At 35.0% G+C, this 27,894-nt stretch overlaps 1 protein-coding gene across 2 annotated transcripts in view; it reads right to left on the bottom strand.

Moving 5' to 3' along the window:
* PHYHIPL (phytanoyl-CoA 2-hydroxylase interacting protein like) overlaps window positions 1-27,894 on the bottom strand; it is a 91,214-nt gene that overhangs the window by 1,660 nt on the left and 61,660 nt on the right. For both annotated transcript variants that reach the window (XM_027596222.2, XM_027596223.2), the window contains exons 2-4: window positions 17,247-17,443; window positions 15,154-15,328; window positions 6,741-6,858 (exon numbers count right to left, since the gene is read on the bottom strand). In XM_027596222.2, the coding sequence (XP_027452023.1) occupies window positions 6,741-6,858; window positions 15,154-15,328; window positions 17,247-17,443 (490 nt within the window). The remainder of the gene's footprint in view (window positions 1-6,740; window positions 6,859-15,153; window positions 15,329-17,246; window positions 17,444-27,894) is intronic.

Raw genomic sequence — 27,894 nt, 5'->3', positions numbered from 1 at the left:
TTGGAGGTCTTTACATAATAAATTTCCTGGCCAGAAAAACCAAACTGGAATTAGAAATCTTACAACTGAAATCACAACCATTATATGCCTACTGGGTTTCAGAAGTGGCTCTTTGAAGAGAAAACTGGACTAACACTATTGGTTAAATATATTGAATGTTTCTTTAAAGTATGCCAGAATTTAGTCCTAATATGAGTGCTGTCCACATATATATATTGGCACAAAAGAGTCTTGTTTTATTTTGTGTGTTTTTTTTTTCCCCTAGGTACAGTTTACTAATCAGGTCCCCTTTCCTGCGTTTTTCTTACATCAGAGCTGGTTATTCTCCCTTCACCATCACCCCTGATCTATTCTCCATCCTTCTTGCCTTCCATTGTGGGATGGGACTCTATCATTTGGTTCATCTTGGTCCCTTGGTCCCTTCCATTTCAGTTTTACTTATGGAAGGCACCATCAGATCTAGGGGAGGAGGAAGTAAAGCCTTGAGTGTGCCGTCTTCTACTTCCTCCATGCTTCAGAGCCTTGTGGTTCTGGTGTGGCTGGATTCGTATGTACTATATGTCTCTGACTACTTCTCCTAATGGGTGTCCTCTATTCCCCTTCCCAAGAGTAGTAAAACCTTTCAACTCTTGATAGTTCCTGGTTGCTTTAGCATCCCTTATTAGTTGCCTTAACCCTGTCTATAACTTTATGAATGGTGCTTTTGTCACATTTTCTCCAGAACTCCCACTAAGTGTGACTTCCCTTTATTGCTGGGTCCTTGACCACCATGGCTTGGGATGAAAATTACAATTTACCACACAGGCATGAGAAGCTTCTCCCAGTCAGCATGCTTCCAAAAGAGCCTGTGGGTTGGTGAGGTATGCCCAGGGTCTCCCCTAACTTTAGAACAACAATGAGTCTCAAATTCTAGTGCCTAAGAACTACCAAAGAAGCTTATTAAAAATGCAGGTTCAAGGAAAGACCAAGCAACTCACATATTAGAGGACACTAGATAAATAAGAGATGTATGAATATTCTGGATTGGACCAGAATAGGCTTCTTCTTATTATTTTTATTCTTATTATTCTTCCTTTCCTCCCGGTGTTCCAAAATTCCTTCTAATATCATTCTCTTCCTTTTTTCAAAAACTTCTTTTAGAAAACACAATGGTCCAAAATCTTTGGGATGCAGCAAAAGAGGTTCTAAGGTGGAAGTTTATACAGGCCTACCTCAAGAAGAAAAAAATCTCAAACAATCTTACTTTACACCTAAAGGAGCTAGAAAAAGAAGAACAAACAAAATCCAAACCCAGCAAAGGAAGAAAATAATAAAGATCAGAGTAGAAATAAATGATATAGAAACTAAAATAACAATAAAACCAAAGATCAACAAAATTGATAAAACTTTTTAAAAAACAGGAGAGAGAGGACCCAAATGCACAAAATTACTAATGAAGGAGGAGAAATAACAAACACTACAGAAATACAAACAACTGTAACAGATCCTAAATGCCAACAAACTGGATAACTTGGAAGAAATGAATAAATTCCTGGAAACCTATAATCTACCAAAACTAAAGCAGGAAGAAATAGAAAATTTGAACAGATCAGTTATCAGCAATGAAGTTGAACTGGTAATCAAAAAAACTCTCAAAAAACAAAAGTCCAGGACCAGACAGCTTCACAGGTAAGTTCTACTAAACATTTAGAGAAGAGTTAATACCCATTCTTTTCAAACTATTCCAACAAATACAAGAGGAAGGAAAACTTACAAATTCATTCTATGAGGCCAGTATCACCCTGATATCAAAACCAGATAAAGACGCCATGAAAAAAGAGAACTACAGGCCAACATCACTCATGAATGTAGATGCAAAAATCCTCAACAAAATATTAGCAAACCAATAATACATTAAAAAAAATCATACACCACAATCAAATGGGATTTATTCCCAAGATGCAAGAGTGGTTCAATATTCACAAAACAATCAACATGGTATATCACATCAACAGAAGAAAGGATAAAAACCATATCATCATTTCAACAGATGCAGAAAAAACATTTGACAAAGTACAACATCCATTCATGGTAAAACCGTCAACAAAGTAGATTTAAAGGAAACATACCTCAACATAACAAAGACCTTAAATGAAAAACTCACAGACAACGTCATACTCAATAGGGAAAATCTCGGAGTTTTTCCCCTAAGGTCAGGAACAAGACAAAGATGTCCACTCTCACCACTTTTATTCAACGTAGTACTAGATGTCCTAGCCACAGCAATCAAACGACATAAATGTATCCAAATTGGTAAGGAAGAAGTAAATCTCTCACTGTATGCAGATGACATGATACTATATATAGAAACCCTAAAGACTCCACTAAAAAACTACTAGAACTGATAAATGAATTCAGTAAAGTCACAGGATACAATATCAAGGTACAGAAATCCATTGCATTCCTATACACTAATGAAGTAGCAGAAAGAGAAATTAAGAAAACAATAGCATTTACAAATGCACCAAAACCAATAAAATATCTAGGTATAAACTCAGCCAAAGAGGTGAAAGAACTGTACTCCAAAAACTATAAAACAATGACAAAAAAAATTCAAGATGACACAAAGAAATGCAAAGACATTCCATGCTTATGAGTTGGAAGAACAACTATTGTTAAAATGTCTATACTACCTGAAGTGATCTACACCTTTAATACAATCCCTATCAAAATAGCATTAGCATTTGTCACAGAACTATAACAAACAATCCCCAAATTTGTATGGAACCACAAAAGACCTTGAATAGCTGAAGCAATCTTGGAAAAGAAAAACAAAGCTGGAGGTATCACAATTCCAGATTTCAAGTTATATTACAAAGTGGTAGTAATTAAAACAGTATGGTACTGGCACAAAAACAGACATGGAGATCAATGGAACAGAATAGAAAACCCAGAAATAAACCCACAGTTATATGGGTTAATCTTATTTTTGACAAAGGAAGAAAGAATATCCATGAGAAACTAAATGCAAAAGAATGAAACTGGACCACTTTCTTACACCATACACAAAAGTAAACTCAAATGGATTAAAGACCTCAATGTGAGACCTGAAACCATAAAAATCCTAGAAGAGAGCACAGGCAGTAATTTCTCTGATATTAGTCATAGAAGCATTTTTCTAGAAATGTCTCCTGAGGCAAGGGAAATAAAAGCAAAAATAAACTATTGGGATTACATCAAAATAAAAAGCTTCTGCACAGTGAAGGAAACAATCAACAAAATGACCAGGCAACCTATGAAATGGGAGAAAATATTTGCAAATGACATTATCTGACGAAGGATTAGTATCCAAAATATATAAACAACTTCTACAACTCAACACCAATAAAACCAAATAATCCAATTAAAAATGGGCAGAAGAAATGAACAGACATTTCTCCAAAGAAGGCATCCAGATGGCCAACAAACACACGAAAAGATGCTCAACATCACTAATCAACAGGTAAATGCAAATCAAAACTACAATGAGATATCACCTCACATCTGTCAGAATGACTAAAACCAACAACACGAGAAACAAGTGTTGGCAAGGATGTGGAGAAAAAGGAACGCTCTTACACTTTTGGTGGGATTGCAAACTGGTATAGCCACTGTAGAAAACAGTAGGGAGATTCCTCAAAAAATAAAATAGATCTACCCTATTATCCAGGAATTGCACTATTGGATATTTACCCAAACAATACAAAACCCTGATTCAAAGGGATACAAGCACCTCTGTTTACTGCAGCATTATTTATAATCACTGAATTATGGAAGCAGCTCAAGTGTCCATTGACTGATGAATGGATAAAGAAGATGTAGCATATTATTCAGCCAAAGAAAAGCATGAAATCTTACTATTTGCAACAACATGGGTAAAGCTAGAGAGTATAATGCTAAGTGAAGTAAGTCAGCGAAAGACAAATAGCATATGATTTCACGCATATGTGGAATTTAAGAAACAAAACAAATGAGCAAAGAAAAAAAAAAAACGAGAGACAAACTAAGAAACAGATTCTTAACAATAGAGAACAAACTGATGGCTACCAGAAGAGAGGTTGGTGGGGTGATAGGAGAAATAGGGGGTGGGGATTGAAGAGTACACTTATCATGATGAATAAAAAAATAAACAAAAAAACTTCTTTTAGTCATTCTTTTGCAGTAGATACTGTAAAAAATGCCCATCAGCATTTTGGGGTTTTTGGCTTCTTCAGAACTCAGTCCAGAATATAAGAGCTAAAAAGAAAACTCAGGGAACTCATTACTGTATTGTCCCTTGAGTCCCATGGTCCCTAACTGACCTCTCTACCTTTCAGTCTTCTTCCGCCTTTCAGATTCCTATGTTTCTTTTATATATAAAGTCCAGAGTTTTTAGTCATATTTAGTGGGAAAAAATAAGGAGAAGTGTTTCCACTCCATCTTGTCCTGGGTCAAAATTCTTATGCTTGTTACAGCTACATTCTCATTAACAAAAAACAAATATCGATATGATATGTGTCAAACATGAATCTACAAGTTCAATTAATGAAATAACAGCAGAAAATATGGAGACAGGAACTGAGACTAGGAGAAATGTATTAGCATTAGTGACAAACATCAACTTTGAGGATATACAATCTAACACTTAAAAGCACCAGGAATTCCTACACCTGTCAGTGGATTGGAAAAGAGAAAACTTTCTGATCTAGAAAGGTGTTTTAAGGATAGTGAGGCTACTTAGTGAACTTGAAGGAGTAAGAGAGAAAGTGGTATTTTGATCTGGGGTAAGGGAAAGCAATATTCACTTAGAAATTTATCTCTAGAGAAAGAGATCAAAATGAGCTCAATTCATATGGATTGAGTCAGAATTTACCTAATGCTTTTTCATAATTTGTAATGATTTGGAAAGTCTGTAGTCAGGTAAGTGAAAGGTTCATTTCTATTCAAGCATTTTGATTAACAAATTGACATTTTAAATGGATTCTGATAAAGGAAGTGGGTCCTGATTAGAATTCATTACCTAAAAAGAAAAATCAAGGTCCATTGAAGCTAATGTCTACTAATTTTATAATAAAGCGTTTTGAAAAAGCAATTTTGAAGAACTGTACCCACGCCTTGAGAAGTATATTTACTTATATATACTGTATTAAGATATAATTTACATGGATTTTACAACTGTCATGGAAACTCCAACAAAGGTAAATTTCCTTGTTAGTAAATACATCTTTCATTCTAGTAGACTGGAATCAATTATACAATATATACAATGACTTTTTCCAGGCAGTCTTTATCATTTCTTTTCTTCTTAGAAGAGTTTTTGAAAACCGATGATGCAAATTTTAATATCTAAAGACCTGAAAATAGGCTAGTTTCCACCCAAAGGGCAGAGAAAATCAGAGAAATACTGACCTCCAGTGGCCACCTAAAATAGATATTGGCAATATTCTAAGACTCTAAACCTTGTACCAAAGATGTATTTATTATATTGATGTATTTCTTATTAAAGAAAATAGCAAGAGATCTTTTTGTTTTCAAATTTTATGCTTAAAGAAAACCTTTCTTGTTAAATATATATGGTCATTCCCATTCACAATTGACAGATACATTAATTTATGTTATATCTGTTTGTACTGTCTAAATTAGGTTAATGGCATCCACCATGAAATATGTATAGATTCAAGGGTAAGTAATTATCAGATAAAAGAATTATGGACTAAACTCTGTGTTTATAAGATATTCAACCTTATGGTTTGCAGCATCAAAATATATATATTAAAAAAACCCATGATATTGCAAAGTATTTCATTTGATGAAATCAGATGCCTAAATTCACCTCTCTCTCTCTGATTCCCTTTACATTTTCCACAGCTTGGAGATGATTTAAATCTAAAACCATGATCATGACTTAAGAAAACTAGAGAAGTAAGAAACAAATAACAACAAAGCTTCCTAATTTTTTTTCATTATAATCCTTTACAACTTAAAGTTTAAAGTGAGACCAAATGACAAATTATAGAGATTACTGTGTAAAAGTTTTAGAACTAAATAGCATTTATCATTTTAAAAACCTTAGTCTTAGCCTTTTAAAAACATATATCTCTATTTACTGTCCTGAAATTTTTGTCTGTAAATATAAAACATTATTAAGTATTAAAACTACCTGTATCATGGATTGCTTTTGAATTCTTGGAAACTGCTTCCCAGTGTAAACACAGGCTATCTTAGAAATACTAATTGAACATTAGAATTCAAAAGTAAATACGACAGACTGAATAATTAATCCAAGATAATGGCTAAGAGATCTCATCACTTAGACTGAAGCCTGAAAAAATCCCACCTGATTCACCATATTTCATGAAAGTTACGTCCCCCCCTCCCATTTTCAATATCTTAAAGCAATCAATCCACAAGAAGAGAGTATTCAGTTTAGTTATTGGGTGGTAGAGGAATTTGTCAAGAATGGTCATCAGTCTAAACCCTGGAGGTTTTACGATCTTCCACTCAAATGGACAGGAACTGTCATTACAAATGATTACAGAAAGGGATGTAAGTAACATGAAAAAAAAAATCCCATAATCTGATTTTTTTCTACTCAATTATTCTGGGAAATAAGAGTATAATTAACTATTTTGAAAAGAAAACAAAAATTGCTATTTCACAGAACTAGACTCAAGGGAAACCTGAGCCTAGAGCTTAGAATGGCATTTAGTAAAGCAAATCACTATATATTTTTTTAACCTTACCGAATATAGTCAAAATATTCTTTGTGTTGGTTACGATAAAAAACAGAAAATTTAAGCATCCGTCCTGCAATCACTTCGGCCTTCTCCAATAGCTGTGTTAGATGAACTTTTGAATAGTCTGAAAATAACAAAAAAATTCTCTTACTAAAAATATATTACCAAATGTATCAACTACATGTTCAATAAATTGGAAATTATTAAAATTCACCTTTAGAAAATTTATCTTAGTGAATAGGAAATTGCACTGAAAAAAAAATTCATTGTCTTTGTTTGGCACATTTTTCTTTCTACAAAAAATGCATTTGTTATGGTTTATTATTTTTTTTTTAGGATATCCATGCATTTATTTCACTCTTTGAAATGAAAGATCCTGCAACAAAAAAGTAAGGAATGCAGACTCTGCATAACCCAAGTAATATCAATTGGCACCATACTAGCTTTTCTTGAATCAACTGATAAGTCAAATAAAAGAAGCTTCTAACATGCAATCAGTAGCAAATTGAATTTAAAAAGGTAGCAATAATAATGTTAATTTAATTTACTCTTTAAATCTACGAGGTTTGGGGGCGACTGGGTGGCTCAGTCCTTAAGCATCTGCCTTCGGCTCAAGTCATGGTCCCAGGGGCCTGGGATTGAGCCCCGCATCGGGCTCCCTGCTCCGCGGGGAGCCTGCTTCTCCCTCCCCCACTCCTCCTGCTTGTGTTCCCTCTCTCGCTGTGTCTCTGTCAAATAAATAAATAAAATCTTTAAAAAAAAATAAATAAATCTACGAGGTTGGTGAGATAGATTAAACATGACAATTTTATTGATGCAGAAATTGAGGCTTGTCATGGTTTGATTTGCGAAATGTTCATATAGCTAGTAATTTAGAGACTAGGTCTCTGGTTTTTAGTTGATGGTTTTCAGGTATACAAGACTCTTGAAAATCTAAAGCTTCTCTCCAAGTAACTTGATCCTTTCACCAACTTTTTGTTTTGAAAATTGAGGACTGTTGTCAAACTCCTCTACCAAAATCTAAGCAAAAATCTTTGTCTATAAAGATTATAAGACATTCCAAATAAAAGCAACCTAGTTGAGCTGCTCATGACAGCACAGGTTGTTTACTAACTGCTTCACTGGCTCACATTTATTTAGATTAGAACATATGATGCAGAAGGCATCATGCAAAGTTAGATGATCAGGTTAAAAGATCAAACAGAATATTCTTCCTTTCAAAGAACTCACAATCTAAATTTGCAAATAAATATACATAGATAAATATATAAACAACTGTGATTTATGGGGCAAGCACAGGGTTTTATCCTGACATAGACTAGACTAGAATTAGATTAGTTGGTGGCATTCTATTTTACTTTATGTCAATATTTTGCACAGTACATAGCACACAGTATGTGCTCAATAAATGTGGAGTGAATTAGCTTTTATACAGATCAAAAGACAATTTATACAAAAAGCTTCCTCAAAATTTACAGATTAAAGATTATTGATAAAGTTTAGGTAAAAGTCTCTGAATTATTCTGATAATTTGAAACAATAAGCTTTGAAAAGCTTAAGTTCCCTTTATATTTTACTCATACAAATTAAAAATGCAAAATAATTTATAGAAAACTATTGTACCACATATAAAAGCTGGCATTTTATTATTCACCCCATAACATTCTTAGTAGAATTATGAGATGTAGTTCAGTAAAAGAGCAACAGGGTGATCACTCTAAATGAAAGAAGACAAGGTTTTCCTTCATACACATAGAAATAAAACATGTACTCATATGGTTAAATAGATTATAGAACAGAGTGTGTATGCAACTATAGACAGGTATTTCTGACCTGGAAATGCCAAAGGTCTTTCTTAAGCTAAAGAAGAAATAATATTTCACACTTTTCCCCAATGTCAAATGGGGATTTTAGTAGGTAAATTATAGCTCTTTTAATTGGATAAATATTATGACTTTGTTTAGTGCCGTCCTATGGAAAATAGCATGTATTAAAACAATATCCAAAAAGACTGTGGCTTGGGACAAGAGATTTGTAACCTAAAATGGTAGAAACATCAGATTGGCAACAGACCTATCCACAGAGACCTGGCAGGCCAGAAAGGGCTGGCATGATCTATTCAGAGCACTAAATGAGAAAACTATGCAGCCAAGAATACTATATCCAGCTAGACTGTCATTGAAAATAGAAGGAGAGATAAAAAGCTTCCAGGACAAACAAAAACTAAAGGAATCTGCAAACACGAAAGCAGCGCTCCAAGAAATATTGAAAGGGGTCCTCTAAGCAAAGAGAGAGCCTAAAAGCAGCATAGATCAGAAAGGAACACAGACAATATACAGTAACAGTCACCTTACAGGCAATACAATGGCAGGAAATTCCTATCTTTCAATAGTTACTCTGAATGTAAATGGGCTAAATGCCCCAATCAAAAGACACAGGGTATCAGATTGGATAAAAAACAAGACCCATCAATATGCTGTCTGCAAGAGACTCATTTGAGACCCAAAGACACTCCCAGATTGAAAGTGAGGGGGTGGAAAACGATTTACCATGCTAATGGACATCAAAAGAAAGCTGGAGTGGCAATCCTTGTATCAGACAAATTAGATTTTAAAGCAAAGACTATGATAAGAGATGAGGAAAGACACTATATCCTACTTAAAGGGTCTATCCAACGAGAAGATCTAACAATTGTAAATATCTATGCCCCTAACATGGGAACAGCCAAATATATAAGCCAATTAATAACAAAAGAAAAAAACATCAACAACAATACTAGTGGGGGACTTTAACACCCCCCTCACTGAAATGGACAGATCATCTAAGCAAAAGATCAACAGGGAAATAAAGACTTTAAATGACACACTGGACCAAATGGACTTCACAGACATATTCAGAACATTCCATCCCAAAGCAACGGAATACACACTTCTCTAGTGACCATGGAACATTCTCCAGAATAGATCACATCCTAGGTCACAAATCAGGCCACAACTGGTAACAATAGATTGGGATCATTCCCTACATATTTTCAGACCACAATGCTTTGAAACTAGAACTCAATCATAAGAGGAAAGTTGGAAACAACTCAAATACATGGAGGCTAAAGAACATCCTACTAAAGAATGAACGGGTCAACCAAGAAATTTTAAAAAAAGAATTAAAAAAATTCATGGAAACCAATGAAAATGAAAACACAACTGTTCAAAATCTTTGGGATGCAGCAAAGGCAGTCCTAAGACGAAAGTATATAGCAATACAAGCCTTTCTCAAGAAACAAGAAAGGTATGAATTACACAACCTAACCCTACACCTAAGGAGCTGGAGAAAGAACAGCAAATAAAGCCTAAACCCAGCAGGAGAAGAGAAGTAATAAAGATCAGAGCAGAAATCAATGAAATAGAAACCAAAAGAACAGTGGAACAGATCCACGAAACTAGGAGCTGGTTCTTTGAAAGAATTAATAAGATGATAAACTCCTAGCCAGACTTATCAAAAAGAAAAGAGAAATGACCCAAAAAATAAAATCATGAATGAAAGAGGAGAGATCACAACCAACACAAATAAATACAAACAATTACAAGAACGTATTATGAGCAACTCTATGCTAGCAAATTAGATAATCTGGAAGAAATGGATGCATTCCTAGAGATGTACAAACTACCAAAACTGAAGCAGGAAGAAACAGAAAACCTGAACAGATTATAACCACTAAGGAAATTGAAGCAGTCATCAAAAATCTCCCAACAAACAAGAGCCCAGGGCCAGATGGCTTCCCAGGGGAATTCTACCAAATATTTAAAGAAGAATTAATACCTATTCTTCTGAAACTGTTCCAAAAAATAGAAATGGAAGGAAAACTTCCAAACTCATTTTATGAGGTCACCTTGATCCCAAAACCAGACAAAGACCCCATCAAAAAGAATTACAGACCAACATCCCTGATGAACATGGATACAAAAATTCTCACCAAAATACCAGCCAATAGGATCCAACAGTACATTAAAAGGATTATTCACCATGACCAAGTGGGATTTATCCCTGGGCTGCAAGGTTGGTTCAACATCTGCAAATTAATCAATGTGATGCAATACATTAATAAAACAAAGAACAAGAACCATATGAAGCTCTCAATAGAAGCAGAAAAAGCATTTGACAAAGTACAGCATTCTTTCTTGATCAAAATTCTTCAGAGTATAGGGATAGAAGGTACATACCTCAATAACATAAAAGCCATCTATGAAAAACCCACAGTGAATATCATTCTCAATGGGGAAAAACTGAGAGCTTTCCCCCTAAGGTCAGGAACACGGCAGGGATGTCCATTATCACCACTGCTATTCAACATAGTATTAGAAGTCCTAGCCACAGCAATCAGACAACAAAAAGAAATCAAAGGCATCCAAATTGGCAAAGAAGTCAAACTCTCACCCTTTGCAGATGATATGATACTTTACGTGAAAAATCTGAAAGACTCCACCCCCAAACTGCTAGAACTCATACAGGAATTCAGTAAAGTGGCAGGATATAAAAATCAATGCACAGAAATCAGTGGCATTTCTATACACCAACAAGACAGAAGAAAAAGAAATTAAGGAGTCGATCCCACTTACAATTGCACCCAAAACCATAAGATACCTAAGAATAAATCTAACCAAAGAGCCAAAGAATCCGTACTCAGAAAACTATAAAATACTCATGAAAGAAATTGAGAAAGACACAAAGAAATGGAAAAACGTTCCATGCTCATGGACTGGAAGAACAAATATCTTGAAGATGTCAATGCTACCTAGAACAATCTACACATTTAATGCATTCCCTATCAAAATACCATCCACTTTTTTCAAAGAAATGGAACAAATAATCCTAAAATTTGTTAGGAACCAGAAAAGACCCCGAGCAGCCAGAGAAATGTTGAAAAAGAAAAGCAAAGCTGGTGGCATCACAATTCCGGACTTCAAGCTTTATTACAAAGCTGTCATCATCAAGACAGTATGGTACTGGCACAAAAACCGACACATAGATCAATGGAACAGAATAGAGAGCTCAGAAATAGACCCTCAACTCTATGGTCAACTAATATTCGACAAAGCAGGAAAGAATGTCCAATGGAAAAAAGTCTCTTCAACAAATCGTGTTGGGAAAATTGGACAGCCACATGCAGAAGAATGAAACTGGACCATTTCCTTACACCACACACACAGAAATAGACTCAAAATGGTTGAAAGACCTCAATGTGAGACAGGAGTCCATCAAAATCCTAAAGGAGAACACAGGCAGCAACCTCTTCGACCTCAGCCGCAGCAACTTCTTCCTAGAAACATTGCCAAAGGCAAGGGAAGCAAGGGAAAAAATGAACTATTGGGATTTCATCAAGATAAAAAGCTTTTGCACAGCAAAGGAAACAATCAACAAAACCAAAGACAACCGACAGAATGGGAGAAGATATGTGCAAATGACATATCAGATAAAGGGCTAGTATCCGAAATCTATAAAGAACTTAGCAAACTCAACACCCAAAGAACAAATAATCCAGTCAAGAAATGGGCGGAAGACATGAACAGATATTTTTCCAAAGATGACATCCAAATGGCCAACAGACACATGAAAAAGTGCTCAACAATACTCAACATCAGGGAAATCCAAATCAAAACCTCAATGAGATACCACCTCATACCAGTCAGAATGGCTAAAATTAACAAGTTAGGAAATAACAGATGTTGGCAGGGATGCAGAGAAAGGGGAACCCTCCTACACTGTTGGTGGGAATGCAAGCTGGTGCAGGCACCCTGGAAAACAGTATGGAGGTTCGTCAAAAAGTTGAAAATAGAGCTACCATATGACCCAGCAATTGCACTACTGGGTATTTGCCCCAAAGATACAAATGTAGGGATCCGAAGGGGTACGTGTACCCCAATGTTTATAGCAGCAATGTCCACAATAGGTAAAATATGGAAAGAGCCAAGATGTCCATCAACAGATGAATGGATAAAAAAGATGTGGTATATATATACAATGGAATATTATGCAGCCATCAAAAGGAACGAAATCTTGCCATTTGCAATGATACAGATGGAACTGGAGGGTGTTATGCTGAGCGAAATAAGTCAATCAGAGAAAGACATGTATCTTATGATCTCACTGATATGAGGAATTCTTAATCTCAGGAAACAAACTGAGGGTTGCTGGAGTAGTGGGGGGTGGGAGGGATGGGGTGGCTGGATGATAGACATTGGGGAGTGTATGTGGTATGGTGAGCGCTGTGAATTGTGTGAGACTGTTGAATCACAGACCTGTACCTCTGAAACAAATAATACATTCTATGTAAAAAAAAAATAAAAGAAGATAGCAGGAAGGGAAAAATGAAGGGGGGGAATCGGGGGGGAGACGAACCATGAGAGACTATGGACTCTGAGAAACAAACTGAGGGTTCTAGAGGGGAGGGGGATGGGTTAGCCTGTTGATGGGTATTAAGGAGGGCACTACTGAATGGAGCACTGGGTGTTATACGCAAACAATGAATCATGGAACACTACATCAAAAACTAATGATGTAATGTATGGCGACTAACATAACATAAGAAAATAAAATTTAAAAAAAAGAAAGTAAATGGAAAGAAATGCAATAAAGAAAAGTAAACGTGAGATAGACTCCAAGGAAGAATTTTATTTCAGGAAAAAACTGAGGTAATATATTAACTCCAATATAACACAACAAATATAGGTAAAAATTTTATCATTGAGAATTCTTTACTCACTATTAATGTTACTCTTAATACAATATAAAAATTAGCTGCTTCATTACTGATAACTAAACTATGATTAATACCATATTTCATCTAGTCCAAAATGTATTTTTTTCACATTTAGCTTCTTAATGAGTCCAACAATAACTGTGATATGAAAACACTGTTTCATACTTTAACTGACAGTATAAAATGGTGGAACTTATAATCAGTATCTTAGGAAGAAATATGGTACCAGAGAGATATTATTTCCTTGCTCTCAAAGACTGAAATCCTTAACAATCAAGGATGTTATAATCCTTAGCAACTTACCCATATATAAAAAGGTTTGAAGATAAAATCAAAATAACATAGAATTAAAATTTTATCCATTTAACATATCCATAGGAAAAGTTTTGCACTGAATTTGAGATTAAGAAACAACACAAGCTAGTGAGATAAAGCAGTTGCTAAGTATGTACTGAGTCTAAAATAATGCAGGTGTGACATTATGGGGAGAAAAAAAAAAGGCCGGTTTATATGAAGGATGCCTCAGCTGGGAAAATTTGCTAAGCAACTTACAATAGTTGAGGCAAATTGTTTTTAAGACTTTCTTCAAGCTCCTTTATGTTGAAAAACACAGCCTTTCTCTACAATTTTTTAGAGGAAACAATCACCTATACAAAGAGGAAATAAAGCCCCATTCTAAGAGACAAGGAGAGGATGACAGATGTAATCAGGTAAAGATATCTTTGTATGAGTTCAACACCTATTTAAGAGCTCACCAAATATTTGTTTCTTAAATGAATGAATAAACAGATAAATGAACGAGATAAATGGTAACATTTCCAATCTAATGGAATATTAAAGTATAGTTCAAAATCAAAGGGGATGGGGCTCTCCACATCAGGTATCTCAATGTCAAATGGCTATGAGGTACTTTCTAATGAAGCAAAGACACACACACACACACACACACACACACACACACACACACACACACACACGACACTAGTTTAGATACAGATTTCAGCACTCAGGTGAAAAATCCAATAACATTTCTGCTATGTACAGTCATTAAGATCTGCATCCATTCCCCTAAGTTACAGAAAGATGTTCCTGACTTCTTTGTTTCAATATCTGTGAACATTTTTTTTAAAGATTCTATTTATTTTATTTATTTGACAGAGAGAGAGTGCAAGCAGGGGGAGTGGCAGGCAGAGGAAGAGGGAGAAGCAGGCTCCCTGCTGAACAGGGAACCAGAGACACAGGGCTTGATCCCAGAATCCTGGAATCATGACTTGAGCCAAAGGCAGCTACTTAACCAACTGAGCCACCCAGGTGCCATCAATATCTGTGAAAATTTAAAGAAAAAAAAAGCTCTCTCTCAAAACGAAGCTCAAAATATGTTTGAGCATATTTTCAAACTAAACCAATTTTTATTTGCAAAGCTTTTACTTTGAAAAATCAAACTATGCAGCAAAGAACTAATTTAATGCCATTACTCAGCTTTTACTGAGAATCTAAGCTCCCTCCAACTAATACAGCGTAGCTTGTTCTAGTACACAATGCTACTGTCGATGTAAAAATAACCCAATGCAATTCATATCACCTTATGATTAAAAAATATTTCTCTGTAATTAGCTTTTAAGGAACTACTAAATATTTTTCTGGATTTGTATCTAGTTCTCTTACCTGCTGTGCAGAATTCTATAATTTCACTCCATTCAGACACAACATAATCACCATCAACCTGTTTTGAGGCAGTCTGCACTGCTACTGTATATTCAGTTCTCGGGCTCAAAAACCAGTGTCCACGGACAGTCATGGGCAAAGGAACAGCTTTTGCCACCAATTTCGTTGGAACATCCTAAGACAAAAAGAAAGAAAAACAGGAAAGAAGGAAGGGTAGAGGGCAGGCAGGGAGGGAAGAAATAATTTAGCAGTAGAACCTGAATCAATTTTAAACAATGTGGAGGAACTTAAATTCCTGGCTAATCATAGAATTTTCCTTTTTAAAGATATTTAACAATTATTCTAGTCAAATCTCTATTCTCCAGATGTAAAAAAAATAAGGCCCAACTTGATCAAAAGACATGCCCAAGGTCATACAGCTAATTAATGACATAAAATGTATTTAGATTTCTGTTTTCTTGATTATTGTTCTTCTCTGTACTCTCCTTATATATGTTCCTTAAAGTGCAATATTCTAATATTAAATTATAAAACAAAACAAAACCTCCCAAAACCCAGAAACATGACAAACAAATTCAATGATTTTGTATTTTAAAATATATTTGTTTAATTTATACTATCCATTAATTTTACCAGAGTAGCCCATTACTAAATATTTTATATGTGAAGGCAGAAAACATTTTAAAAATAACTATTTTAAGATAAATGAATCAGTTTTATTTACAAAAGAGGTAGTATCTGCTTCAGTTGTATTCAAGTATGGAGCTTATGTGTTACAGAAATGTTTAGGTATTTCTAAACAATGATTAATAAGGTTATTAAACTTGCTAGTTGAATATTCACTATATTTCCAAGACATGGTTTTCTAAGTGTGGAATGAAGAAAAGGGGGTCAAATCTTGACCTAATCATCACATAACATTAAGTATTTCAAAGCTATTTCAAGGAAATATTTCAAAACTACTTCAAGAAGGCAAATGTCAGCAAAGAAAATATCCATAACTAGAAAGCATAATCAAAATTAGAACATGGTTAGAATAATGACTTATCAACCTTGTTCTCTCACACTTATCTATACATATAATCCTCACTTATCATTAGTGTGTATAACTGCGCATTTGGTAAAAGACATAATTTCCAGAAAGGATAAGGCAGCTCTTCCAAAAGATTTGCCAAGTTAAATTTAGTATCAATATAAAAAAAAGACCAGTTTTCATCAGTGAAAATACTGAAACATAAGAAAGAATACTTAATAACTATTATCCTCTCTATGCTACCTCTGATGTGTATGTAGAGACATATGTATCAGCAAAGATATGTGATAAGTAGACTGTTATAAGAATAAATACCAAAGAGGTGTAAACAGGTCTAAGACATATAAAGGCTAATTTTCATCCTCAAATCATAAAATAAAATTGACTACATAAAGCAGTTTTCAGCCCTGAAGTATTTTACAAATACCCTAAAGTTTATAAGCTATATCACATTCCTCTCTCAGCAGTTATAGGGAAAAATGTATGCCTTAATGAAAAACTATACCTTGCCTATAGCATATTCTTCTGGCTATTTTCTTTTGATTCTGTGGGAGTTATTTTATAACACTGTAATCTGTAGATAACTGATAACAGTTATTCTTGTCTAAATACATGCAAATGAATTTTGTCCATCCATCCTTTCTGTCCCTTTCTCCTTCCTGACCCCAAATCAGTTTTACCTGTAGTTATACATTTATTTCAATATACTAATCTATGCTTGTGTCTATTCTTTGGATTATCCCTCGAACTGGTTGTAACACCTCATCAGTTACCTCATTAATGAGTTAAATCTTTTAACACATGTTCATTTTTATGTCTATATGACAGTCATGATTTTACCTCCTATGGGAAAAATTGTATTTTAATAGTATACTTGGCATTTCATTTTCTTACAAAATTTCTTAAAGGGATAGGGTTTTGAAATGACATGTAATTTTTATTCTTCCCAATATCAAATACATCACTTAAGTAATTAATAGAACATTATTCCTGCTTTTAAAATGTCCTCAGACTTAGATTTTAAGATGCAAATGAACAGAAGTATGTGTTAAGATTTTACCTTGTGTTTAAATTTATTGGAGTTCTTGTTCTCTTTCTTATTGAGGTCAATGAAATAGTGTGTAATACGGTCCTTTGACTTTGAATCCATTTCCCATGAAATCTTGAATGAGTCACATGTAATGTTGCTTATTTTAATGTTATGTGGTACAGGAAGTTCTTCCATCTCTGCTATGCCACTGTCTTGTGATTTATTCCCTGCAAGAAAACAATGCACAGGTAGTTTCCAACTAATGTATTTTTCCAGGTTGCAAGGCCATCAGTTGTGTATATATTTTTTTCTTTTTTAATAAGATTTTTATTTATTTATTTGAGACAGAAATAGGGAGAGAGAGAGAGTGCGCACAGAGGGAGAGAGGGTGAAGAAGACTCCCCGCTGAGCAGAGAGCCCAATGCAGGCTTGATCCCAGGACCCTGAGATCATGACCTGAGCTGAAGTCAGACGCTTAACCAACTGAGCCACCCAAGGACCTCTGTGTATGTATTTCTGAACTCAACTACCTAATTACTGAGATTTCATTTTTGTTCATGAAATAGTTTGAGTGTTAACGATAGTTAATGCCATTTACAAAGTCATTTTACCAATAAAAAAAAAAAGCAAAACTGAATCCTTACCACCTCTAAATTTTCAATTTACTTTTCCAATTTTTGCTTTCACAGAATGTAAACAAAAACACTGATAATCCATCTTTCTAATCTATAAAAGATTGGCCTTACATGGTAGACCCAAGAGACCATTTTTCCTACATGAACAACCAATTCTGCTCTAATGTCAGGCGTTTTAAACTATATGAAGTCACAAGTGTTGCTAATGAAAGAATCCAGTCAAATTAAAAAAAGAACATTTCTTTAAAAAAATCTGTGAGTTATCAGTGACAGTCTATAAAAATTACTCTTCCATTTTCCTTTTGTTTTAGATATTTATATATAGAAACAGCATGTGATAGTTATACTATATATACAAATAATATTGAAGACCATTCTCTTACAAGTTATTATGTCAAGGATTATTCTAGGAATCTTTCTGCCCATTGTGTCTTGATCAATTTAATTTTGAGTATTAAAACAATAGATAAAACTAAAAGAGAAAAAAAAACAATTGTCATGTTGATTGTTATCATTAAAATCTTGAAGAACTGATCTGACATCTGGTTACTTAAAAGACTGTATCCTGCATTTCCAGTTAAAGAAAATGAGAAACTAAAAGAGAAACTTTGGCTTATAGTATAGAGTAGAATAAGATGGATGATTAGTCAAAATAGAAAAAATATAGACCTGCCAAGTTTGTTTCATAGATAGGAAAGAAATACTGAACCAACTTTTACTCTATTTCTCCTTCCTATGTTCTCTTACCCCAAGCCAACATAAAATTGAATGCCCCAGAGGAAAAAAAAATAAATGTAATTGTTATTCATATGATAAAAAGTGGTAGATCATAAATCAGCTACATAACTAGTTCCTTAACAGAATAAAAGAGTAAATCTTGATCAACAAAAATTAGAAACAACAATGAATATTATCTTGTGGCAATATCTTCCATTTCCAGATAAATTGTGTTCTCCTGCTCCCACACTCCCTCTCAATTGTTGATATAAAACTGTTGACAATTGCCAGTCTTATTAAATCTTTTTTTTTTAAGAGTTTATTTTTTGACAGAGAAAGACACAGCAAGAGAGGGAACACAAGCAGGGGGAGTGGGAGAGGGAGAAGCAGGCTTCCCGCAGAGCAGGAAGCCCACGTGGGGCTCAATTCCAGGACCCTGAGATTATGACCTGAGCCGACCTGAGCCCAAAGCAGAGGCTTAACGACTGAGCCACCCAGGTGTCCCTAAATCTTTGACCCATATTTTCTCATCTCAAGCTGTGATGTTGCCAGAGAAACCTGATGGCAATTGAAAACTAATTTCAAAATAAGTTCTTTATTGTCATTTCTTGAACAATACTTTTAAAAATTCTTTCCTTCTTCATACCTTCCCCTCACACCCCAGTCTCTCCGGATTCCCTCTCCATAAAACTCCCACAAAAATTACTCTCTCACTTTCTTTCCTTCTCATCTGGCCTAACAGAATCCCCAAATTGCTTGTGACCTAAATAAAAGCCTTTTAGAAGTCAAGGGAAGGAAAGAAACTAAGTGGAATCCTTTTAATGGACCTGGAAAAGGGAAAGGCAATAAATACTCAAACATTAGTAATTTTTGTTCTATTTAGAAAAGCTCAAAGTTTTTACCTATTATTCTGATTGCAGTTATCTTTAAAATATAAGTAACACTACTGAAAAACTTTCTGGACACTAACAGTAAAAGTTTCTGTAGAACTCGTCTGCATTATGACTCTCCATATAATTTCATAACTGGGTGAAAAAATTGTTATTTAAGATCATAGAGAGAAAAAGAAAGCTATTTTGCATTTGACCCAATTTAATGAAAATGCAATTTCAATATATTAACACTAAGATACAAAAGTTTGCTACTTAAACTATTCAACCTTAAAGTTACAAATAATTGATTATTGTCTAGAATATAATACTTTGTTTTACATATTTTTGTCTAATAGTTAAAATTTGAGAAAAAATTTATATTTATTAAAATGTGGAAAGTTTTGTTTAAATCCTATTTTACCATTCAGAATATAAAGCTCAAACCTATGAAGGACTTGTTATATTAAGAAAATCTTTATTTTCAAGCTACTTATCATACTCCCAGTTCTTAACAAAGCCAGTATATTAACCTCTATGCAGCTTTCTTACTTGCGCAGAACAAGTAAAAAATTTAGTTTAAACCAATCCTATCAGTTTATATGTAACTTCCTTTATCTTCACACTCTGAATCAATTTTTAACTAAGATTTTGAGATAAGTGACAGAAGACAATGATTTTGTCTGTAAAATCAGTGAAACAATAGTGATTCACATGACACTAATATTCAATAACCAGCCAGTACTATCTTAGATCTGTACAATCAAGTGTATTTCTAAATGCAGCTTCTATTTCTTAATAAGACTTCATCTTAAGAATAATTCTAGCTACATTTTTCTACTTTACCTGACAAATAATTCTAAGATCTGTGACTATACTGCTGATTAGTAATACTGAATGGAAAACAAATTAATGATACTTTTATCTGTCCAAAATATGAAAGCTGCTTCTCAGAACAAGCATTTCAAAGGCACTTTTGTAACAAATTCTTTCACTTTTAAAATATTTTTTTTCCTCTGTGCTACATCTATTTATTGTCAGAAAGCATTTTTTGTCTGTATTTTTAATTTTATTAAACTCCCCGAAAACTACCTATTGGGATTTGTATATTAACTCTAGGAACTTTCTAAGATCACTAAAAATCAGAATGTGATACCAATCTTCTTAGAATATTTTAAAATAAAATCTCTAACTTCAATGATTTGTTGCTATACTTTTAGCTAGTTGTTGAATTCAAGTGTCTTCTCATATTGACCCTGACAAATCACTTAATTTGTAAAGCTGGTCAAGGATCCTTAACATACTGCCACTTAGTTATGTGTCCCTTCATATTTATTTTTGTTATTACAACTTTTACTAAGTTGTAATTATCTATATATCAAAAGTATACAACAGAAAAGGTACAAAGATGTAAAAACTAGCTCTTGCCTCAAGGATATAAAATTGGGAAGAATGTGGGAAATGTCATAATAAACTTATGTTATGTGATAACATAATTTAACTGAAAGGCTATATTAAGGGAATCAAATCATGCTTCAGAAAACATGAAACTCTTTGTTTTAGGAGAAGTAAATTTTTAAAAATTGAGATGTCATTGATATATAATATTGCATAAGTCTTATGTTTACAATTCTGTTGATTTGATACATAAATATATATATATTTATAATTATATATTGCAATATGATTACCACTGTAGAATTAACTAATACTTCCATCGCGTCCCAAATTTAACATTTCCTTTTTGTGGTGAGAACATTTAAGATCTGGTTTCTTAGCAGTTTTGAAGTATACAATATAGTATTGTTAACTGTAACCACAATGCTGTGGGAGAAGCAGAATTTCAACAAGTGAAGACAGTAGTGAAAAAGTTGAGGGCATAGCATTCTAAACGGAGGCAATAGTAAAAGCATTAAGAAACAGTACATCTTCATTTTAGTTAATTCAGCACAGGTAATAGGAAAAATACTGAATGAGAATGCTAAAAAAGGAGACTAGAAATGTTTCATGGAAGTTGAGGAATTATCTAAGAGAAAAAAACTTATGGTTGATTTAGATGGAGTTCAATATGCAAAATACTGAAGATTAAATTTTATTAAAATGTATTGTCAGACTCATATAATTAGTTCAAATGTGCCCCTCAAACATACCGAGAAAGCAATTTTTAAATATCCATGAGTGTCCAGTATAAATCTACATTTTTAAGAAGATGGCTGAGAAGTACACACAATCTTTGTATTTATTTATTTATTTATTTATTTATTTATTTATTTATTTATTTATATTATACATTTATTTATTTGAGAGAGAGAGAGCATGAATGGGGGGAAGGGGCAGAGGGAGAGGGAAAAGCAGACTCCCTGCTGAGCAGGAAGCTGGAAGGGGGTCTCAATCCCAGGACCTGGAGATCATGACCCGAGCCTAAGGCAGACACTTTAACAGACTGAGGCACCCCACAAGCTCTTTATTTAAAGGACCTTGAGAAGATCTAGACTCACTAAAACATTTTAAGCATACAAAAGAATAATAGCCCACTTCACGTCTACCTTCGTTATCACATACTTACATCTATGAATATAAAAACCAGTGTTGTTACAGCATTATGAATTTCTATATATCTATATACATTTCTATATGTCAATATATTCTATAAATTATACAATCTATAAGAAATAGAGATCCTTCAAATTTGCTATTTTTCCCCCCTCCCCCTCAAGAATTAGAAAAGCTGTTCTAAACAAACATTACCCATTATAATTCTTAATCCTTTATTTTAGGACCATGTTTCAGAATAGAAATTATGCAACATAATCTTTTTGTCTCATTTAACATATCTATATGTACTTATCTGTATGAATATATTATACACACATACAATGATACTATATTTTTAATATGTTTATACAGAGATTTAAATTACTTAGCTATCAAAGTCCTTAGCTAAACTCTTTAGAAACTGAGATGTTTTCTTTATATTTATCTTTTTGAAAGATATAGCGGAGGAAAAACTTACTTGATTATCAAGATTACCTTATGAAGTGTATGACCCAATTTGATTAAGCTAAAAAAAGTTTTATCTTGAATAAAGATTAAAAGTATCACCTGCTTAATAACCTAGATGTACTCTTGCAACAATTGCAATAGAGCATGTTTCTTTTTATTGAGGACCTTTATATTTTTAGCATATTTATTGTACCATGGTCCCTTTGCCCCATCAGTTTTGCTGTGAAAATGAGTGGTTTTTCTTCATAATATTCTCCCTAGAGCACTACAATAGAAGCCAGTCTAAAATCTTAGTTATAGTAGTTAAAAGAACATAAATTATTCACTTTGAATAAAGTAAGAAAATGGTTTTTTTAAATAATAAAGGTAGTTAGTTTTAATAATAAGCCTCGAGCTATCTTTCTAAGAAAGAAATTGCATGTGTTAGGTTACTTCCCTTAAAAATAGCAACCATGGGGCGCCTGGGTGGCTCAGTTGGTTAAGCAACTGCCTTCGGCTCAGGTCATGATCCTGGAGTCCCCGGATCGAGTCCCGCATCGGGCTCCCTGCTCAGCAGGCAGTCTGCTTCTCCCTCTGACCCTCCCCCCTCTCATGTGCTCTCTCTCTCTCATTCTCTCTTTCTCAAATAAATAAATAAAATCTTTAAAAAAAAATAGCAACCATGGGGCAATTTTCTCATATCTTTTTTCTTTCCTAAAATTTAGTGATAAAAAAATCTGCTACCATAGTACATATAGGAAGATTTATTTTTAAAATTAAAATTATATGTGTACATGTATTTAAATTAATACATATTTTAATAATTTTCATTACAAAGTCAGAGATACAGTCTACTGAGGAAAAAGTACTTTCCTCTTCATAAAACATTAAAATGCTGCAATACTTTTTTATTATTATAACCACTTTTTAAATCCTGCAATGCTTTTAAAGTCATGAAAAAACTAATTAGACAATAATAAAACTAAAAATAGTAACCACAACAAAATGTGAAACTGTTCTATGCCTTATTTACAATAAATTCTTAAAATAAAAAATACTCTTAATGGTAACACTGAATATTGCTGGAATTTTTAGAAAAAAAAACACAAAGAAAATAAAAATCACTTGTAATCTCTATTAACATATTGTACTCAATGTTTTGTAACCTGTTTTTCATTTAACAGACTGTGAACATTTTCACATGACTACACATTATTCTAATCTCGGTGTATTTTATTCTACTAATCAGTCATCCTGATACTGGACATATAGGTTGTTTCCAGTGTTTTCCTATAATAACACTTCAGTCAACTCATTCTAAGTATATTTTTGTATAGATCTATGATTATTTATCTTTGGATAAATCCCAAGAAATGCAAATGATGAATCACATTTGTTTTTGCCAATTTATTTTTCCAACTACTCTAAGTGCCTTTTTTTGGCACCCTTATCAATTCCATTTATTGCTATTTGAAATATCCATGTGTTTTGATGGGCAAAAATTGAAACTTTATTTTATCTTAAAAAAGAAAAAAAACACATTGACCTAGACCTTACACCATATACAAAAATTTGCTCAAAACTGAGCAACAGCAATCAGACAACAAAGAGAAATAAAAGGTATTCAAATTGGCAAAGAAGAATTCAAACTCTCTCTTTTCGCAGATGACATGATACTTTATGTGGAAAACCCAAAAGATTCCACCCCCAAATTACTAGAACTCATACAGCAATTCAGTAATGTGGCAGGATATAAAATCAATGCACAGAAGTCAGTTGCTTTCTTATACACTAACAATGCAACTGTAGAAAAAGAAATTAGAGAAACGATTCCATTTACAATAGCACCAAAAACCATAAGATACCTCGGAATAAACCTAACCAAAGAGGTAAAGGATCTATACTCTACGAACTACAGAACACTCATGAAAGAAACTGAAGACACAAAACGAAGGAAAAATATTCCATGCTCATGGATCAGAAGAATAAACATTGTTAAAATGTCTAGCTACCCAGAGCAATCTATACCTTCAATGCCATCCCGATCAAAATTCCAATGACATTTGTCAAAGTGCTGGAACAAACAATCCTAAAATTTGTATGGAATCAGAAAAGACCCCGAATCACCAAGGAAATGTTGAAAAAGAAAAACAAAGCTGGAGGCATCACGTTGCCTGATTTCAAGCTATATCACAAAGCAGTGATCACCAAGACAGCATGGTACTGGCACAAAAACAGACATATAGACCAATGGAATAGAATAGAGAACCGAGATAGGGACCCTCAACTCTACGGTCAAATAATCTTTGACAAAGCAGGCAAAAATATGCAATGGGTAAAAGACAGTTTCTTCAATAAATGGTGCTGGGAAAATTGGACAGCCACATGCAGAAGAATGAAACTCGACCATTCTCTAACACCATACACAAAGATAAACTCAAAATGGATGAAAGAACTCAATGTGAGACAGGAATCCATCAAAATCCTAGAGGAGAACATAGGCAGTAACCTCTTTGACATCGGCCACAGCAACTTCTTTCAAGATACATCTCCAAAGGCTAGTGAAACAAAAGCAAAAATGAACTTTGGGGACTTCATCAAGATAAAACGCTTCTGGCACAGCAAAGGAAACAGTCAACAAAACAAAGAGGCAACCCACAGAATGGGAGAAGATATTTGCAAATGACACTACAGATAAAGGGCTTGTATCCAAGATCTATAAAGAACTTCTCAAACTCAACACCCAAAAAACAAATAATCAAGTCAAAAAATGGGCAGAAGATATGAAAAGACACTTCTCTGAAGAAGACATACAAATGGCTAACAGGCACATGAAAAAATGTTCTCATCATTAGCCATCAAATTCAAATCAAAAACCACACTGAGATACCCTTTACACCAGTTAGAATGGCAAAAATGGACAGGGAAAGAAACAACAAATGTTGGAGAGGTTGTGGAGAAAGGGGAACCCTCTTACACTGTTGGTGGGAATGCGAGTTGGTACAGCCACTTTGGAAAACAGTGTGGAGGTTCCTCAAAAATTTAAAAATAGAGCTACCCTATGACCCAGCAATTGCACTCCTGGGTATTTACCCCAAAGACACAGATATAGTGAAAAGAAGGGTCAGATGCACCCCAATGCTCATAGCAGCAATGTCTGCAATCGCCAAACTGTGGAAAGAGCTGAGATGCCCTTCAACAGATGAATGGATAAAGAAGATGTGGTCCATATATACAATGGAATATTACTCAGCCATCAGAAGGGATGAGTACCCAACTTTTATATCAACATGGATGGGACTGGAAGAGATTATGCTAAGTGAAATAAGTCAAGCAGAGAAAGTCAATTATCATACGGTTTCACTTATTTGTGGAACGTAAGGAATAGCATGGAGGACATTAGGAGAAGGAAGGGAAAAATGAAGGGGGGGAAATCGGAGGGAGAGATGAACCATGAGAGACTATGGACTCTGAGAAACAAACAGGGTTTTAGAGGGGAGGGGGATGGGGGTTTGGGTTAGCCCCATGGTGGGTATTAAGGAGGGCACGTACTGCATGGAGCACTGGGTGTTATATGAAAACAATGGATTGTGGATCACCACATCAAAAACTAATGATGTCCCTGGGAGCAAGATGGCGGGGGAGTAGGAGACCTAGATTTCGTCTGGTCTCAGGAATTCAGCTGAATAGGGATCAAACCATTCTGAACACCTACGAACTCAACAGGAGATCGAACAGGAGAGTAGCAACAACTCTCTGAACAGAGAAGCGACCACTTACTGGAAGGTAGGGCGTGCGGAGAAGTGAATCCGAGGCGGTATTCGGGAGGATAGACGGCGGGGGAGAGGCCTCCGCCGGCCGCTTCTGGCAAGTGCTAGAGCCACGGAGCACAAAATCGGACCTTTAAGAAGTTGGTTCGGCGGAGGGACGTCGCTGCAGTGGCTAAGCGGGGGGTGGAATCCTCCCGGGACAGTGTGGTCTCAGGACCCTTGGGGTCACAGAGAGACCGGGGGTGCCTGAGTGCGCCAGAGCTCCCAGGTATCGGAGCGGGGAAGCCGGCTGCAGAGACGGAGCCGAGGCGCGGGCTCTCAGCTTGGGGTTGCCATAAACTGTGATCTGCGGCCCAGTCGGGGCACGGCTCCCCCAGCAGGGACCCAACAAGCAGCAGATCCGGGGAGACTCCCCTTCCTTTCCGGGGAGGAGCGGTGCGGGAACGCACTGCAGGGATCTGCTGAGTTTGGAGACTCCGCGCGGGGTCGGGTGCCAGAGATAGCAACGCTCGATCACAGGCCGGGTGAGCATGGAGTGCGGCCGGAGACCGGGGACACGGAAGTGACCGCTTTTCTCTGGGGGCACACTGAGGAGCGGGGCCCCGAGTTCTCAGCTCCTCCGAGTGGAGATTGGGAGGCCACCATTTCTGCCCTGGTCCTCCAAAGCTGTACCGAGAGCTTGCAGGGAACAAAAGCTCCTGAGAGCAAACCGGAGCAGCTTCCTTAGCCCGGACCGACAAGGGCGGGGCAATTCCGCCTCCGGCAAAGACATTTGGAAACCACAGCAACAGGCCCCCCCCCCCCAGAAGATCAACACAAACAGCCAGCAAGCCAAGACCAAGTTGATCGATCAAGGAGAATAGGAGAACTCCAGCGCTAGGGGAATACTGCACATAGATTCATGGCTTTTTTTGTTGTTGTTGTTTACCATGATTCATTATTTCATCAAAGTTAATTTTTGTTGACTGTTTTTTTTATTTTTATTTTTCCCTTTTTCAACCAACATCTTATAAATCCCTTTTTTTAAAAAAAAACATTTTTTATTTTTCATTTTTAGAGTCATATTTTATCCCTTCATAGTAGTTACCCTTATTTTTGGCATATATATATATAAGTTGTTCTCTCTTTAAAATTTTGAGGTACAGTTTCTTCTAACAGATCAAAATATACCCTAAATCACTAGTGTATGGCTTTGTACTAGTCTCCTGCCTGATCACATTCTCTCCCTTTTTCCTTTTTTTTTTTTTCTTAAATCTTCTTTCTTTTTTCAAACAACTTATCTTACCAAGTCCTTTTATAAAATCTTTTATAATTTTCATCTTTACAGTCATCTTCCATCCCTTCATTGTATCAACCCTTATTTTGTACATATATGTCTTTCTTCCTTTAAAATTTTAGGAGGCACTTTTTTCTAACAGACCAAAATACGCCCAAAATCTAGTGTGTGGCACTGATCTATGCACTAGCCTGATCATATTTGATCATATTCTGCCTTTTTTGTATTGTTTTGTTTTTGTTTTTATCTTTTTTTTTTCTTTTTCTCTTTCTTTTTTCTTTCTTTCCCTTTCTTTTCCCCTGGTTTCAGGTCTTTTCTGATTTGTATACAGTATATTTGCTGGGGACGTTGTAAACCTGTTAGCATTTTGTTCTCTCATTCATCTATTCTCCTCTGGACAAAATGACAAGACGAAAGAAATCACCTCAG

The sequence above is a fragment of the Zalophus californianus genome, chromosome 15 (assembly GCF_009762305.2).
Source record: "Zalophus californianus isolate mZalCal1 chromosome 15, mZalCal1.pri.v2, whole genome shotgun sequence".
NCBI lineage: Eukaryota > Metazoa > Chordata > Mammalia > Carnivora > Otariidae > Zalophus > Zalophus californianus.
The sequence above is the reverse complement of the archived record's forward strand: the minus strand, read 5'-3'. Positions and strand labels throughout refer to the sequence as shown.